The sequence below is a fragment of the Cryptomeria japonica genome, chromosome 5, assembly GCF_030272615.1.
Source record: "Cryptomeria japonica chromosome 5, Sugi_1.0, whole genome shotgun sequence".
NCBI lineage: Eukaryota > Viridiplantae > Streptophyta > Pinopsida > Cupressales > Cupressaceae > Cryptomeria > Cryptomeria japonica.
This window is the reverse complement of record NC_081409.1, coordinates 33,170,982-33,184,815: the sequence shown is the minus strand read 5'-3', so window position 1 is coordinate 33,184,815 and position 13,834 is coordinate 33,170,982. Positions and strand designations below refer to the sequence as shown.

The 13,834-nt window shown below is 36.2% G+C and overlaps 1 protein-coding gene across 2 annotated transcripts in view; it reads right to left on the bottom strand.

The window, feature by feature from the left end:
• The window catches only part of LOC131057374 (uncharacterized), a 339,223-nt gene that overhangs the window by 57,775 nt on the left and 267,614 nt on the right, over nucleotides 1-13,834 (bottom strand). For both annotated transcript variants that reach the window (XM_057991535.2, XM_057991533.2), the window contains one exon: nucleotides 6,370-6,495. In XM_057991535.2, the coding sequence (XP_057847518.2) occupies nucleotides 6,370-6,495 (126 nt within the window). The remainder of the gene's footprint in view (nucleotides 1-6,369; nucleotides 6,496-13,834) is intronic.

Genomic DNA, 13,834 nt, shown 5'->3' with positions numbered 1-13,834 from the left:
TGGTCGCTGTCCAAACAGATATTCCTCCCAGGATGACCACGGTGATTCAAACAGAAACTGCTTCTCCTTTGCCTATGACTGCTACTGGAGGGGAGTTGATGACTTTGCCTCCATGGCTTAGTTCTTTTACTCCGAAAAGGACGAAGCAAGAAATCTCACCTGATGCCTTTGATTACCAACAACTGAAACAGTCCAGATCCAAAGTTGCTAAGAAGGCCAAGACTATCTCCAGAGTAACTGTTGACAGCAACAAGATGAAGGTAGCTGAAATTGTGGAACTTATTGCAGATAAGCCACTTGAAGAAATATCAACTGCCGATTATAAGGTTACAAGGATAGAGTTGGGAAAACAGATGCATGAGGTCATTAAACATGATGCTCAGTTTTCTGTTGCTTCGCTGGTGCAAAGGTGTGATGAGCTTCTAGCAAAGAAAGACAAGCTAGAAGAGGAAAACCGACAACTTATGGTAGTCGTTCATTAAATTACAAAACCTACTGCTGAAGGGAGTAACTCCATAGGTTCTTCTGGCTCCCAAGAATCAATTTGTGGAGTGGAAAGGGCTGCTCAGAAGGTACAAGCACTGGATTCCTAGGTTGATCAGCTTCATGATCTATGTGCATAGGTAATGAGAGACATTTTTCAAATAATGTCTAAGTTAGAGGCCATTGAGGAGAAACTGGATCGGACTTCTGATACTTTCAAAAAGAATCTGGAAAGTGTTGAAGAAAGTTTGACAATCTAGCATACCATGGCCCAACAATAGCTGAGTGTTCTACAGGAGCATGCCATTATCTCTTCCAGGGTCATGTACTTGGAATTTGAAGAACTCCTAGGAAACAAGACCCTTGTTCTTAAATCCCTCATTGAGGAGATCGATGATGCAAAGAGATTCCAGGGTGAAGTTTTCCGAGATATCGTCTCACATTGTGAAAGGGCCTCTTGTAACATAGTAAGTCAAGATGGAGAGATGATTCCAGAAGAAGAAGTTCTTGCTGATTTACAAATGAGGATTCATAATGAATGGAGGAGAGAACAATTCTAGGCCGCTTCAATTCAGACATTGATGAAACACCAAGCCTTTCTGCATGAAATCCAGTCTATTCTGGATAAAAACAATTTTGCGCTCCTCCAGTGACATGACACTATTGTGAAGACCATGGTTGTTGCCAAGAACATCCATGAACCGAATCCCGAGGAACTACAAACGAGCATCTAGAAATTTCAAGGATTTGTGTCTTCACAAAATGTAACTTGAGTGTTTTACAACACTTAGTTGAATTTTCCCTCTTTTGTAATCTTTAGTTGTAATTTTGTTTTGACAAGTTACATTGTCAAAACCCCTCTTTGGACATTGGATTATTGTGATTAAATAAATATGATAATTAAAATATTTATTAATTAACATTTAATAATATTTAAAAATTGTCTCATTTATGAGACTTCACGATTTTCCTCTAAAGTGAGAGGGTTGTCATAGCTCCACATCCTGGTGATGTAATTAATAATCGATTTTGTGATTCTTCATCATAATAATAAACTATCATTTATTATGTAATTAATTGAAAAATAATTTAATAATAAAAATAATAAAATTAAGATACAAAAGAATACAAATAAAAAGTAAATATAATTAATACACTTATTTGGTACTGATTCATCATCCATTTATTTAATAATTAAAGATTCATTGAATTAATTAAACTAATAATTAAAGAATGATGTTGTGTGGTTTTGTGATGTCATGTCCCCTCCTTGATCGTTATATATAACCTAACCGAAGCTATTATTATTATTAATTAATATAATATCTATTAACAAATGATCATTGAAATTTATTTATTTATTTACTAAGTATTATTATTTAATTAATACTAATAATATTCTTGAAATATTCAAATAAAAATAAATTAATGTTATATTATAAATTATAAACATAATTTACAATTCTTAATTGTAACACAATTTATATATTAAAAATAATAAATGTATAATTTATATAACTGATGTTATACTCCCTTAATTTGTGAAGAGACAAAATCACAGCCTTGGTAACAAAGTATATGGTTCGTATTTAACATGATAGCCGTAGAAGACACTAATCCTTGTCGTCAAGACGGATTCAGTAATACTAATCACGGGGTGGTTATGATATTAATCAATTTAGTCATGTTCTAAGGTTGTGTGTGGAGGGATGCGATCTTGGTTGTAACACCCATATGGTTACAGTAGACAGAGCAAGTGATAAAAAGGATCATCATGAACAGCAAATTATGGAAAGAAAGCGATTATTAGTTACCAATAAAATACACCGATCAGATGATAGCAAAGACAATATAAATAAATTTGTTTATATTAAGAAACTAGTGCAGTGATTTTTGGTTACCAAAATAAGCAATGGTCAATTTCAGATAAGGATTGTGACTTCTTCAATGACATCGTTAAATCAATTAATGAACCTCGATTCTACTAAGCAGCGCTTATGGCTTAAAGAAAGGGAAACATTAATGGTATTATTATCACCACCAAATGAAGTATAACCCATGCTGATAATTAATCGCTTATTAGTATCCACTAAAGGGTGTGATTCCATCGAGAGTTAAGTACTAGGATTTGTCAAAGAATAACGAAGAGATATAACCCTTCCCCCTCGTATCCCGTTGATACATATTAAGAGGCATCGATGATGATTCCAAAGGGGGTAACCTTATTAGTCAGACGTAGTAATGGAAATAGGGAAAAAGCTTTGATAAGGAGATGTACGGCAGAGAATAGGAGGGAGGATTGGATCAGATTCAGAACTATTATTAAATTACAGGTGGAACATCCTTGTTCCTAATGGTATGCATGGTGATGTGCTTAATTTGTATGCTTAGTATATGAAGCCCAATAATGTCTTAATGAAGAATTTCAATAATAGTATTAACATAGTCTGAAAATATGTATCATAGTAATATATAATTTCATGACAGTGGCAGACCAGATTTGACATGAGTCAGATCTGTCTGCCATTACAGCCACTAAATATACTCATAACTAATAATGTACTAAGCACTGGTAGTATTAATAATAGGTTCTTAGCAAATATATAAATAATTGATGATATTATTTAACTTATTTATTTATTGATTTATATGATCAAATCAAAATAAGAATCATATATTATTGTAAATAAAAAAAAGAGTTCATAAGATAATAAATAGTAAGAAGAATATGTTTATATTTAATTCTTGTTAATACTGTCAGTGTTTAAGAAGTTAAGTCCCAAGATAGGGTGAGAATCAGCAACCTGTAAAACTTGAGGGAACCTATTTGATTGGTATCCAAGCTCGTTAATAACAAAGACAATCCTCTTTGTCTTTAAAGCTAAAGCAGTGATAAAGGTTGATATTCACATTTAGCATTATGAATGATTACACTAATTACCTAGTATAGTGAATGAACAATTTAATAATTGATAAATCAATTGAACTATGGAATATCAGTGATTTGATTCATGTCAAGATGGAATTATTATTTTATCAATCTAGTTAGGTCATAAGCTTGTTGAGATGGGTTAATTATGGTTAAAATAGGCCAATTCCTAGTAGGGGACATTACATACATGTAAAAGTATTTTTTGTAAAATGCAAGTTACACATTACTTGCACTTTTGTAATTACATGTAAGGCAACTGAAAGTTGTGTCTAATTAGGACTGTAGTTGGAATAAGTCTTAGTTAGTTAATGAAGTCTTAGTTAGTTATTGAATAAGTCTTGGTGGTTGAAAGAATCTCTCAAGTTAGTCAGGATCCTCCCACCTTTTTCTCAAGGCTCCTCTTCTATAAATACTTGAGGGGTCTATTGTAATATTTATCTTTTTGGAAAGTAAGCAAAAACTTTGCCAAATTTACAGCAAGAAGTCTTTGAGCTTATGTATGTGAATTGAAAGTTTTTGAAGAATAATAAAGAAGGATTACTCAAGTTTTGAGTCTTTGAGCTACATGTTTGAGTTTGAATCTTTTTATTTCTTCCATGCAAAGTGTTTCTAAAAGGAGCTTAGTCTAATTTGATTTGAAGTCTTTGAGCTGCAAGTAGAGAAGATTAATTAAAATAGGAAAATCTCTAGAAGGAGCAGCAAGTCTTTGAGCTTGCATCTATTCTTGAGGAAAAATTATTGTTTGATAAGAAATAGCAGCAAGTCTTTGAGCTTGCATTAGTTCTTATCTTTGTGTTGAAAGAATAGATTATTCCAGTCTTTGAGCTGTTGTCTTTTATTCGTTGTAAAATTTAGTATAGCAAAGGGTAGATAGGACTTCACATAATCAAGTCTTTGAGCTTGATATTGCTGTCCCGTCCCAAAGGAAGTGACGGAAGTCTTTGCGCTTTCAGGAAACTTCATTTCCTTTCTCTCATTTCACTTGAAAGTGGTTAATGTGGTTCATATTCAATCGCTATCCTTTTCTGTGAAGAGAAAAGGATATTGTCTTTCTTGAAAAAAAGAAGAAAGATTGCTGTCTCATCCTATTTTATTTTCAAAGTTGTAGTTAGATAGGGGGAGCCTTCCCTTAATTAGGAGAGTTTTTACTCGTATGTTGTGGTTGAAACCACAATTTTGTATATCTCCCCAAGTGTACAAAATTTTCAACCAACAGGGCTCTAGCCAGGTTGCTTTTGGAGTATGAGTCCGCAAGGTAACTTGACATAGTGAAACATTGATGCTTCAACTCTTTATAGGCTGGAATGAACCTCATTGCACACATTGGCTAATCCGATAACGCATGATTTAATTTGACTTGTAACATTATTTAGCCTTGAAATACTTTTCTCTATCCTTTCATCCAACCTGTGGTGGCTAACCAGAGATTTTGGGTTCAATCCGGACTAACGTCCCTGAAATGATTGGAAGCATTTCTCTAGAAAAGTCACCATTTGTAGTGCCTTGCACACACTCCTCATCGTCGACAGGGGCCCCCCTTTTTCATTTGTTGGTCGCTTCCTCATTGAGGTTCCTAGTAGGAAAATTTTGGTTGATTCGTAGAGAGAAGATGCAACATTGAAGAGGTTGGAGTGTTAGGGAGATGATCCTACCTACGATTGAGCCAAGTCTGAGTCCTAAGTCCTGGAGAATTCGTAACCTAAGAGTCCATTGCGATTCCTCTCATTAAGGGAAGATGAATAAGGAGCCTTAAGGTAAAAGATCGCAAATATTGGCAAGGCAACAAGACTTGTGAGCAAGTTATTTGAAAGTAATCTCTCAAGATTCAGCCTCTAAAGATAAATTCGGTCTAAAAGGCCAAAGTGAGAGACAAAAGGGGAAAATCGGCCTCAAAGGTCAAATTGCGAGATGTAAGGACATTTTTCCTAGGCTGAAATCCAAGTCAAGTGCCATTTAAAAGCCAAATTCGGCCTAAAAGGCCGAAGTGAGATTAAAAAAAAGAAGCCAAAATCGGCCTCCTAAGCTGAAATTTGAGGAAAGAAGCTAAAATCGGCCTCAATGGCCAAAATACGAGCTCAAAACTCTAAAATCAGCCTTTAGACCCAAAGTGCAAAGTTGTTGAAAGGCTAAAATCGGCCTAAATGGCCAAAATGAGAGGCAATAAAGGAAAAGTCGGCTTAAAAAATAAAAATGTGAGTCATAAAATACCTTAAAACGTATTACAAATCATTACTTCCTTGCTTACGATAGGTTTCTCTCTCTTGGCCTTAACACATAGTATGGTCAAGAATCAAGGACATAAGAACTAAGAATAAAAATCAACAATTAATAATATTCTCCAGTCATTGCGCATCATTCATGGTGACTTTCCTTTTTATCTACTACCATTTTACCAAGAAAAAATCAAATATTGAATAGTTTGTCTAAAGTTCAAGATAAAGAGTTTTCATATTTATATGAGTTTCTTTTGCAAGCTTTAATAGCAGTGCTCAAAAACCTGCTCATTTTTTAAGTCCATCCATATTTATTATTTATCCTAGTTTTGGCCAAAACTATTAGAATGTGCAACATAGCATTATGCTTGCTTCTACTGTCCCTAATTCAGGTTACAAATTTCAAACTTCTTTCAAGGCTTAATTCTGATCATTCGAGCATTTGAATTTCAAATAAAGTTGTGCATGTATATTTACATTTGCTTTTTAAAGGAACTTGTGCACATGCAAATCAAAAGTTGTTAGTTGCCTTTCAAGAAGCAGTAAACTACTAAAAAAAATTTGGTTCACTAAAACAAGAGGCTGACATTAAGCCCAAGATTCATTTGAGTCCTTTTTAAAAGGTTATGCCAAATTATATATCTTCTGTGATATCATGATTCAAATAAAAATAAGAGCAGAAAAAACAAAACAACATTGAGGAAAATAAAATGTCACATGAATTATAGTAAGGAAACATACACTGGCATCTTGTAAATCTCCAGCAGTAAAATATACTGGTTTATCCACATGACAATAACCCATAAGCCTTGGTACTGTGGGAATAATATCTCTATGATTCACAATGCGCCAACTGTCCTTAACTTTCTGCAATTTTCATCAAAATACGAGAATTTAGATTCTTTATTTGCATACATTCAAATATTTATAATAGAATCCTATTCTAGAAATCAAGAAACAACTTCAGGAAATTGTATTAATGATACTGTGGTAGATATTCAATGTAACAAACATGCATTTATTTTCCAAATTTCATTAACCCATTTATCTTGTAAAAGGGTAAATGTATACAAAATAACTAAGACACAAATGTATAACACTTGATTCAAACACGCTAAATTTCTTGTATGTAAGTTTGAATGGAATTTTGTGTTCTTTATAGAGGAGCAAAAGATTCCAAATTTTAAATGTGTATTCTATATTAGCCTTTATAAAGAAAGTAGCAAATTTTACATTTTACCCTTTCTTGTAGGTGTTGTGCCTTGCGCACACTCCCCATCGTTGATAGGATCCCCCCTTTGTTCTTGTTTTGTCGTTTTGCCTTGTTGGGGTCCTGATTGAAGTTTTGAGTTGAGGAAAAGGTCGGCCGAGATTTAGAAATGTAAGACGAGGTAGAAATCTATCAAAGTGGTTAAAATTTAAGTAGAAAAAGATGAGTTTTAAAAGGAAGATCGCTTTAAAAGACTTAGACTCCCAACATCTCCAAAATTCGCACAAAATGACCAAGTGCAAAATCGACTTCGTTAAGCCGAAATTGAACAAAAGTTTAAATCGCATAGATAGCCTCATCTACCAAAGATGTCAAAATGATGTTTTAGGCCGAAATAACAAAGGGCCAAGAATCTTGTAAGCTGAAAAGGGTAGGAAGGCTGCAAAATCGCAAAATTGGCCTTTAAGCTTAAATGGATAGAGAATTCCAAAAGCTGGCAAAATCGGCTTTTCAGCCGAAAATAAGTCAATAGGCCGAAAATCGTAAAAGGCTCTCAAATCATCTTATAAGGCGAAAAAGTGAAGAAACATCTAAAAAACTCACAAAAGGCCTTAAAATGCCGAAATGAGCAAAAACTCACAAATCGACTTAAAGAGCTGAAAAGGACAAAGTTAGAAAACTTGCAAAAAGCATTAAAGAGCCGAAAAATGACAAAAGCTCTCAAATTGGGATAAAGAGCCGAAAATCGCAAACAACTTAAATTTGCACAAAGAGACTTCATTGCCCGAAAATCTCAAAAGCTTCCCAAGTCACACAATATCGCCTCATTCGGCCAAAAAACTTAGGAAAAAAAATAATGCAATTCGGCCAAGTTGGCCAAAATTAGAAGACATAATCGCGCCAAGAGGACCAGTTAGCTCAAAAGTTAAAAACAAACAAATCTCTCAAATCGGCTTAAAGAGCCAAAAATGATCAAACAAGACTAACACTTCATAATCACGCCAAACAAGTCAAATGTTGAAAATAAAAAAGGTTCTAAATCGTGAAATCAGCTTCTTTAAGTCAAAAATCACGAAAAAGCTCTAATTCGCGCGATATAAGTTCATCAAGCCGAAAATGATAAAAGGCATCAAGTCACATATCTCCTTATTAGCCTAAAGACATGAAGGAATTTCTTGAAGGCCAAAAATCATTCAAGGTTCAAGTTCGCACAAAGGGGGCCTGAAAATCATGCAAATTGGCTGAATAAGAAGCAAAAATCGTGCCATTTATCCTCAATAGGCCGACAAGACAAAACGTGTTTCTCCAAACGAGCCAAAAGTTGCATGTTTAAATTTCTGAAGGTGAATTTGCGCAAGAAAAATCGCTCACTTGCTCGAATCAACTACCCGAGTTTCTTTGTTAAAGAGAGACGTCTGGGGTTCAACAAACTTTTCAAAATGCGGAGCTTCCATCAATTTTACAAACAATCAGCAAACTAGCCGTTGCTAGGTAAGCTTGAAATTTCCCCTTCAGATGATTAAAACTTTGCAAAAGAATCATGCTTTTTCTTCTTTGCCTAGGGTTAGTATGTAACTGCATTATGTAAAATTGGCCCTCTAGCCGAAAATCTTCAGACTTAGGCAAAATTTAGGAATTCTGGTCCGAAACTACAAAACGCATAAACTCATGTTTCCAAAATTGCAAATACAGAATCATCTTCGAAACAATCAACGCAAACCAAAATTGAAAACTTAAACGCTAAATCATGCAAATCGTAACATTTGCAACTTTCGATCGTCAGCAACAAAAGGAGCAACATTTCGAAAATCTACTCGAACCAACTAACCAAACCAATGGATTTTCAAATATCCGGATCGCAACCTAAAATGCATAATTTGAATAGCCTATTTTAAGCATGCTTTCGAGTTTCAAATTATCTCGTTGATCATCAATTTTATCGCTAACACCCTCTTCTGGCAGTGCTAACCCATGTTTTTGCATCAAAGTCACCTCATAATTCATGTCCAAGTGTGCAAGATAAATGCCTAATCAAGTGGTAGAATCTTCTAAGGCACCTGACGCACACAAGACATCACAAACTTCCAGAGCCGACATTCACTACAAGCTTGAAAAAATGAAATATCAGTATCAGGGGGTGATCGAGGGGTCAAGGGTCCGGAGCAATTGGGATAATGTTGGGGATATAGACCTCGAGCATATAGACATCCAGAACTTTAGAGATAGAGTATATGCTCCCAATCCATGTGGCAAGCCCAAGCGGATGGTAGAAAGCGGCATTGCACGGGCTATTGGTTTCCCACCGGCAATATAGAATTATGAGCTTGTGGTCGAGGCCGCAAAACACTATCAGCCGAAAACCAGAATGGTGGTAGTCAAGGGAATGGTGATGGCTGATATCACTCTTGAGGCTATCGGAGAGGCATTTGACATCCCGCTTCCTGAGGTCGCCACCGCAATGACCATAAATGAGGCGCAACTCGCTTTTGTTTTTGATTAAGGAAAATCAGGTTTTAAGGGACCCGAAACCCGCTTACATAACATTAAGATAAGCAAGAAAGAAGCTAGAGAGAACAATACATAGAAAGAAAAGCTGCAAAAGACCAGCAGAAAAAGCAGCAGCTAGGGAAAAGGACAGCAAAAAGCCAGTGAGAGACTGGCAAACAAAGACCAGAATTACATTTCAAATAAAAACTTTTATAGACTCTTCCGCGTCCTTAACCAACATCATCATAGCCTTAGCAGCTTCTCTCAGGTCTTTGTTCTCTTGCTTCTGATGGATGTCTTTAGTCTTCATCTCCAAATCACTGGTAGTCTGCCTTGGTTTTCGTCTGGAGGATTGGCGAACAGCGCTGGAGGTCAGCATATCATCAATGATCACCATCTCTTTGTTCTGTTGTTTCTTCTCCAGACAATCAACCAGAGCGTTCATATTTTGAGACGAGACCTTCAAAACCTCAAGGCTGTGATTCATAAATTTCTTCAAGGCCTTCTCAGTTTTAGTAATCCGATTGATAATAACTTCATTATCAACCTCAGCCTTATCTTTGACGATTCTAATCACATCTTCAAGATGCTTCAAGTCTCCCTTAATCATTTCTTTTTTCGGCCAGCCCTGCATTTCAATTTCATCATCTGCCTCACTGGTGTCCACCTCCGCATCCTCTTTCCCAGTATTGGTATCCTTAATCAAATTCTGAATCTTATAATCCAAATCTCTCTGTTTGTTCTGAATACTGGAGATATTTTCAATTACCCATTTCTGGAAATTGAAAAATTCCAGAGTGCTATTTCTGGCAGCGTTCAAAACGGAGTCCGCCGTTTCCCTACCCTGCGCAGAGCTCACAGATTTAGGGTTAACTTCCTCCATGGTATTTTGGGTTAACTCGCTTTTGTTATGAATCACAGTAAGTGCAAGATACTAGTGAACGAAGAGTGGTTTAAAGTAAGAAGAGCCCAAAGCACTAGGATCAACAAAAAGACCTACAAAAGCGAGTTCAATGACGAGTACGGGGACATGGTCACATTGCTCAGACAAGTCATGGGGCTTCCCCACTCTAACCTATTTGAGGAGTGGATGTTTTATTTCATAGAGCAGGTCTTCAATCGGAAGGCTAAGTTTGACTGGGCTCAGATCATTAGCAACTGTTGTCCTCATTTTTGTTTCCAAAAATGAAGGACCACTACCATGAAATTTTTGTGAAAAGATGAAAAAATTTACTCTATGGCACGCTTCCCGAGGCAGAATTTCGACTAATCCTTGGACTGGCTTAATCCTCAGTCCATCCTCGAACTACGTTTCGAATTTCGTCAAATTCTGGGTTCGTTTGCTATGTCTTTCCTTCAATTTCGGGTTTTAAAACCCAGACTGCAGGTGGAGAATTTTCTTCAAAATGCAAGTTTTAATGATATTCATTGTTGTGGTCTTTGTAGGGGAATTTTTGATCACTTACATGTGCATTTTTTATTTCAAATATGTCACTTGTAATTTATTTTAAGTTTCCCATTTAATGTTTTTATCTTTTTGTTGTTTTTTGGTCATTTTTAGTTAAAATAGGGGTTTTTTAGCTCAACTGCAAGTAAACTTGCAGTTTGTCCAAAAAACCCCTACTTTAATGGGTTTTACATGTAATAGGGATTTTAAATCCCCATTACATGTGTGCAAGTGTTTAATACTTGTTGTAGGGATTTTATTTCCCCCTTACAAGTATTTTTAAACTTGCAGTTTGTCTTTTAAAACCCGATTTTAACATAAAGTTCATTTTTGACAATTTTTAAACTTGTCATTTGTCCAAAAAAACCCGATTTTGGCTTAATGAGTGAAAAAGTGAAATTTTAAACTTGTTGTTTTATATTTAAAACCCGATTTTGAGCATGAAAAGGAAAAAGGAGAAAATCGAACTTGTCATTTTATGTTTAAAACCCGATTTGCTTCCTTTTGAAGAAAATCGAACTTGTCATTCATTTTTCAAAACCCGAAATGCAAGAATGAAGCGATTTTGGACTTTTTCAAGGCGAAATTCGTGGATGAATCGTTGGATGATGGGGGCGTTTTGAGTTTGCATCCTATCTTCTTGCATTTTTTGACATCTATCATGCCATTTCAAAGACAAATCCGCTGGTTTTTACCCTAAGAAACAGCAACTGCGTTTTTTTTTAACGTGCCTCATGAATGCCACGATTTGAGCGGTTAAATCTTCAATGTTGCCCACACTCCTAAATCGTTTTGGCCTTTCTTCCTAAGGCGTGGAGGGTAAGAGCAGGTTCGCACCATTTAATGGTGCATTGAATGTGTAATGAATGCCACGTTTTTTCATAAAAACGTGACTCTCTTGGCTGCGTTTTTTGGCATTGATACCTCTTCAAACACCTTTGGTATTATTGCTTTAGCAAATACCTTGATCGTTTTGCTGCAACAAACTTGAAATGAACACTTTCATTGGCATTTTACTCTTGCAAGTTTAAGATTGCTACCATTTTTGGGGGCATTTTCACAAAAACGTGATAAGGGTTTAAAAGTTCAGTTTTGCTTCTTCATCTCAAGAAGTATTGCATTGTTGGAGAAGCATTTTGATTTTCCAATCAAGGTATGTTCTTCCTTTCTTCTCTTCTTTTTATTTTCATGTTTTCTTCTTTTTTTGTTATTAATTGCATTCTTCACATGTGTTGTTCTTCCCTTAAAATTGGTTTTCATGAAACAAATCTTCCCTTTGAAATGCAATTGTTAAATTGCATTATTCTTCTCAAAATTCCATCTTAGCTAGTATTCGGGATTTTTAATCTCGATTACAAGATCGCTGGAAATTGTTGTTCTTCCCTTACGGTTGAGAAATTTAATCATTTTTGGTTAAATTTCCAAGCTTGAAAAATGTGAAATACCTCTCTCTTGCGAATTCGTGTTTTGAAAACCGGATTACATGTTGTAAAGATCTTCCCATTTTCATGAAAATGACTATCCCGGATATTCCCATTTCTATCCATTCACGTTCCCCATATCCGCACTTTCCATTTCCATCATTTCCCGCAAGTCAAAATCCCATTTTTCATCCGTTTCTCCATTTTCGAATTTACAAGTATACTTGTATTCGGGTTTTAAAATCCCGATTGCATGTATGTACTTTCCAACTTGTATACTTGCGAAAATTCCCCCAAGATCCGAAATTGGTCAAAGTCAAGATTTTCCCATTTCTACATGTCCTCTCTCTTCTTCTCACAAAACCGTGAAATTCAGAGATCAAAGTTTTACCCAGTTGAAAAAAGAAAGAATGATATTTGCAGCTGATTATGATGTGGCCTTAACCCTTTTAAGTCTTCATCACAGCATTCCAGGTTCGCAATCAATGTCAGATTTGCCGGCATCGCCAACTCCAAAGAAAATGAAATACAAATATGATAAATACCAGAATGAGGTTACACCTTCCCAGGTCTCCTCGCCATTGGATCGCATTAGGGACACAGAAATAGGGCATGTTGATATGGCAGAATTCATTCACAGGGTAGAAGATCCACAGGATAACAACTTGCAGCGGCTGTTGGACAGCCATATCCATCATGCGTCTTTTTTCCCAGTGGCTGCCCTAGAACCTGAATTTGTTCTTGCATGCGCCCATCATTTTGACAAAGAGTCAAGAGTCATAAAAAATGATGATGGTGAAGCCATAATTCGTCTTGATGCGGATACAATCGAGAAGGTCTTCAAAATACCTCCTGCACCTGTTTACATGGAAATCACCAAAGAAAGTGCAGCAGAGTATTATGTGAAAAGAGAAAAAGATTGCAAGCGCCACATCAATAGGTGGATTCATGAGCCACGTCCTTCCTTCTCAAGATGGGCAAAGTTGTACCGTTGTGATTTCAAGTGGGAGATAGGAGACACCATCACTCTTCTCAGCAGAATGTTAGGCCTTGAGCACTCTAATGTCTTTGAGCCATGGATGTATCAATTCATCATGTTCATACGGCAGTCGCATCACATTTCATGGGGTGAAATCATCAGCGATGCTTTGTGCGAACAACTTGCAGCGGTTCCTACCACTATGACCTTCTTTATGAATTCTTATTTGGTATATTTAGCAGCATCACTTAGACACTTTCCAGGTCTTTCTACCAAGGGTGATCGCTCTCTCATACCAGTTTGGGAATATTATGACCAGCTGCCTTTGAAACCTAGCAGACTACATTTTAGAAGAGTCCAAGACGCATTCTTTGGATATTTTATGTGTCAGTTTGACATGGATCTCAGAAATAAGCGAGTATCAGATGAGGCATGGGTCAAGGTATCTGAGTATGGGTGCTTATTCCTGCAATTTCCCACCTTCACCTACATGAGGATTGGGTGCTATGATGGACAACCATACATGCTACCAAGATACCCGACCGATAGGATAATTCTTATGGAGTTGGGTAGACAGATTATGGCTGTTCATACTCTTCAGTCTGCTAGACACAAGGTTGGAATGGGGATCTCCAGCACAAATCCGTTGAAAATTGGTCGAT